The following is a 4,775-nucleotide window of genomic DNA, read 5'->3' as shown; positions in this document are numbered from 1 at the left end:
AGTGTACTCCTCAGCATCCTCCATGCAAGTCTCTTACAGCCCAGTGATATGGCTGCAACTCTTCTCAAGAACATCTTGCAGTCCATGGACAAAGAAAGTATGAAGAACATAAACCTTGTTTACTGCAAAAGAGGCGGCCTCCTTCCTCTCCTGGAATGGTCGGTGTGCTTCATTCTGATTGTAACACTCACTCTAGCTCTTCTCCCAGAACTCTTTTTCTGAGCAAACTGTATCCCAATTCAGTAAAATATTTTCACATCCAATGATACACCAGATTATTCCACATCAAAAAGTTCAGCTGTCAGCATCCATATTTCAAAAAATTCAGATACTCAGAGGCAGCATACTGCTTTTGTGATTTTTCAGATATATTCCACAAGCTTCCAATAATAGGCAGAGATTAATCAATAGTTGTTGACAAAAAGTAGTGTAATAAATCCAGGTAAACGAAGGGACTTAGACAAGGAAATTCCAGAAATCCAGTGTTTTACCAGAAGAGCAAAAATTCGCTTGTACTATGAAATTTACTATACAGCCTGTGTCATCTGCAGCAGGTATCACATATGGAGATTTGGCTGATGACAGGTGGATTTTCCTTGTAGAACATACATCTCAAATATCGCAGCAATTTTACACAATTTGTTAACAAATGTCTGTTGCTGTGGGATAGCCCTCAAGCTTGCAGAGGCATCCAAACGCAGGTTGGCAGTGATAGCTTTAGTGTACCCAAAGCCCAAAAGAGCAGCAATATGACTGGAAGTGACTACTGTGGCAGTGAATAAGGATAGTGAGACTAAGTAAGATCACTTGGGGTCTGAAAAGGGAGTTGTAACATGAGACAGGAAGCCAACACAGGCATAAACTGAGCACAGGATCACAATTAAATTGCAGGAGAAAGGGGGGATATAAGTAGCTGTGACTACAAACAGAGGAAGGCCAGGCAAGAAAGTTACAATCAAGGGAAGTCATTAGAGTTAAAGAGAAGATACTGAGAAAGAATTTTATTAAACACTGGAGATAAGGAAATAATGAGGTTAAGCAAAACACTAAAAGGAGGAGGAAAATAATTCAAAGGAAAAAAGCAGGCAACTGAGAGAAGCTGGAGTTTATAATTGTGGCCAAAGTATCAGCCAGGCATCAATTAAGAGACAGGGAGAAATTAAGTGTGACTCTCAACTTACTACCTTTAAAGCACTTCAAAATTTATGTTATTTGTCTAGTATGCTGATGTTGCTGCCAAATGCTTAAAGTTTAACACCATTGAATATATTTTCTAAAGGTTTTACATGTTTAGTGTCCAGAAAAATATGTATTAAAAGCTCCAGTGCCACAAACAAAACAAGCATGGGCTTTATAAGCTTGCCTCAGACAGCTCCACTAGTTTAGCCAAACCTCGGCCCTCAGCAAACCCCTGATTCTGGAATCTTCACTGTCCTTCCTGAAAAGACTTTGTCAATGCATGAGCACGTTGACTCAAATGATTTCTTTTTTTTTTAGTTCTCCCAGTATCAGCATGCCTTGGTTCTGATCCACAGCTTCCCCTATTAATCCAGTTCTGAATTTAACAAACCAGGCCTAGCAGTTGCGCAACAGCTTAGACACATATGCAGACAGAATCTGAAAGATCCAACACCTCACCCTTGCTCTAAGGCCATGACTAGATGAATGTTTCCCTGAAGGAAAAGGATGTCTTTGGTGCCAACACAATGCAAGAGCCTTGGGATATGTGCGAGACAAGCCACTGTTCCAGGATATTTACCTTTCTGCAAGCAGGGCAAAGTCCATTCTCATCAGTGCGGATACGATGCCAACAGAAACGACAGATTTGGTAGCCACAGGTGCAAGGGAAGAAGTTGATGTCATCAATTTCCAGAGGCTCCATGCAAAGGGGGCATTCCACAGGGTCTTCCTTAGCATCAGGGCTGCGAGACATCTTTATATGTTTGCAGAGCAGCAAAAGTTTATAATAACTTAATAGACCAAGAAGGTCAGCACTTGAACGTCTGCAAGAGGAAAAAAAACAAGTGATCAGTACTTTTGACAACCTTTCTTTTGCACTTTTTAATATTTCAGTTCTTCATTGCTTTCCTTCTCCCCACCCGAACTGTCTGCTAACACAGAAGTTACTCCCTAATAAACTTGAGTGTTTCTTCCTACTTACAAATCACAGAAGTCATATGAAAGACGGCACTAGTGATGCACCTTCCGATGTACCTGGATAGGCAAGCACTTCTTTGACAGTTCACTAACTTATTCGGGTTTCAAACTGTACAGTTGCAAAGAGATCCTTGACAGTGTACACCATACATTGCTTCTAGATTCTGCCAGGTCCTTTAACTATTGCTTTCTTGAAGACTTCTACAAATCCAAAGTGAAATCCCTGAATGCAGGACTTCATGTTTAAAACCAATTTATTTCTTTGCTCAGAGACTTGGATCAATCAGAGATTTGGAATAACATGCATGTCATCCATTCAGACTTTTTTTCAATAGAGTTACAATTATCAAACAAAAACCAGGAAAGCTTCTTACTCAGTAGGATCCACATCTTTGTCCATCTCATTTTTTGGTCTGGAGATTGATCTCCTGAGATCAGCCTTAGGAATATAGCATTAGCTAAGATCTGTCGGCTTTCTACATGTGTCAGACAGCTTTCATAAAGTCATTTATGCTTTTCATCAGCATCCAGTTCAAACCAAAGCCCAAATATATACATGTGGTTGAAAAAAAACCTTAAGTTTTAACTTAAGTGCAACGACAATAAGGTATTCCGGATGAGAATTTCGAAGAGAACCAAAACTCAGGTCACCATTTTCTTAACTCATTAACCGTTTGAGTATGTCTATTCTATCAGTTTAAGAACGCAGCACAAAAAAGTTACTTTCAGACTCAAAACAAGGCACATACTGTTGACACTGAGATATTCAATCAGTCTGGGGTTTTTCTTTTTTTGTTTAATATGACTCTGGATATTTGAAGTTGTATCTAATCTCAGCAAGCTATCTTGATCTGCTGCATGAGATACTTATGTAGATGGGACAGAATTAAAGGGCAACAGCACAACTTTTAGGTGGACCTTTTGGAGGGAAAAAAAAGAAAAAAAGAAGAACTGGAAACCCACAGAAAGTCTGCTGAAAAGCACTGAAAAGATGTGACCAGAACCAATAGCTGAATGGTCATACTATCCATAACAAACTACAGCACTTCTTTACAAATAATTGGGCTCAAAAGTTTTTAAAAAATCCAAAGTTGTTTTTACAATTATGCCTTTCCCAAAACATCAGTCATGTAATTATAATTATAATTTCACCACACACACAATCTGGAGTCCCCTCTACTTTTCCAGAGTTTTCTGTTTCATTTCTAAACAAAAACTACTAGATCGTATACTATGCAATCTTTCTCTGTGCTTTTAGGAGCAAGTCCAGAAACAAATTCTCATATCCACCTACTTGAATAAGAGTGACATTTACTCCTGTCCTTGGAAATAAGATGACCGAATGTTTTGAGATCAATCACTTGCTCACAGATTTCTGTATGTTTTAGTGTTAGCCTTGTGTGTCTTCAGTTTGATTCTCTAAAAACCACAAGAAAACCAGTCCTATTTACAATCTTGTACACTCTAAACCATACTTGCTATCTCGTAAAGCCCAAGAGGTTCCAGCTCAAGTTGGGACCTCCCACCTTACAGGATAGGATCCATTTAGCATCAGTCTGCCATACTTGTGCCAGTCCTGCACATCTCTTCAGGAACAGAAATTCCTGTGGAAGCAGCCAGGAGAGAACCCTGAAGAGGAACAGCATACACACGTGCAACCTAAGCACCATCCCAAATACACAACAGAGAGTATATAGCTTTGTATAGGAACAGTCACACTGTAGCTAGGTTAACCTGTGTTCCCAGGCTGGTACCAGAAGCCTTAAGCAATTTCAACTAGTTTGGTAGGGAGTATAGCCTCTAGGCACGAAGCGCAGTGCTGGTAAACACATACCACTGCTTTAGAGAGAAAAAGTTCCGCTGGATGCTCACACAAAAGTAAGGATGAAAGAACGGATTTTAGATGTGGTAATGTGGCATGCACTAGCAACAACACTGCCCTCTTTCTGACCTTCACAATGATAAAAATAAAAAAGTTGAACTCCTACAGTAATACAGCAGCTTTTACTTAATTATCTATGCTTTCATTAGTGCTATATTTACAATCCTTTTGACAGGCTCAAAACCAGGTTCTAGGACCTTACCAGTGTTTTCCACAAAGAACACTATCAGAATCTGACCTGAAGGAAGGAAAGGATTAGTTTGTTTGGGAGCTTTGTCTTGTTTTTAAGAACACATTCCCACTGGCTGAAGGTGGGAGGGACTGTTAAAAGGCCACAGCACATTATTTAATTGCATATTATGCAGATAACACACATTTCTACAGCAACTCTTACATTTCCTGTAAGCTGTTCACACTTACATAGCAGCAAAACCATTACAATATGAAAAAGAGTTTAAACTGAAGCACAGGATAAACCACACAGATTTTGTTCAGTTTAGGTTTGGATTTGACTTTCACTGATCTCCAAATAACAGGTCATTAAGCAGAGAGCATGTTCCCTTCGACTGTGTACTCATTCCACTGCATTCTCAGCAGCTTTGAGCCTACTGAAACACATCTAAGCAAAGCTATAGTAGTACTAGTGAAGCTGTAGTTAAAAATGCAGTTTCTTCAAAACTGTAGCCACCACAGTAAATGTCCTGAATTATGAAGTTACTGTTCAGAATCTCTGTTG

General features: G+C 39.4%; 1 protein-coding gene across 1 annotated transcript in view; it reads right to left on the bottom strand.

Annotated features, from left to right (window-relative positions):
• Positions 1 to 1,993, bottom strand: part of CNOT4 (CCR4-NOT transcription complex, subunit 4) — a gene marked incomplete at its 3' end in the record, with an annotated part of 26,540 nt that extends 24,547 nt beyond the window's left edge. The window contains exon 1 of the mRNA XM_010073209.1: positions 1,760 to 1,993. Coding sequence (XP_010071511.1) covers positions 1,760 to 1,933 — 174 coding nt within the window. The remainder of the gene's footprint in view (positions 1 to 1,759) is intronic.
• Positions 1,994 to 4,775: the final 2,782 nt, after the last annotated feature.

The sequence above is a fragment of the Pterocles gutturalis genome, unplaced genomic scaffold, assembly GCF_000699245.1.
Source record: "Pterocles gutturalis isolate BGI_N339 unplaced genomic scaffold, ASM69924v1 scaffold6852, whole genome shotgun sequence".
NCBI lineage: Eukaryota > Metazoa > Chordata > Aves > Pterocliformes > Pteroclidae > Pterocles > Pterocles gutturalis.
This window is presented reverse-complemented; position numbering and strand designations above follow the sequence as displayed.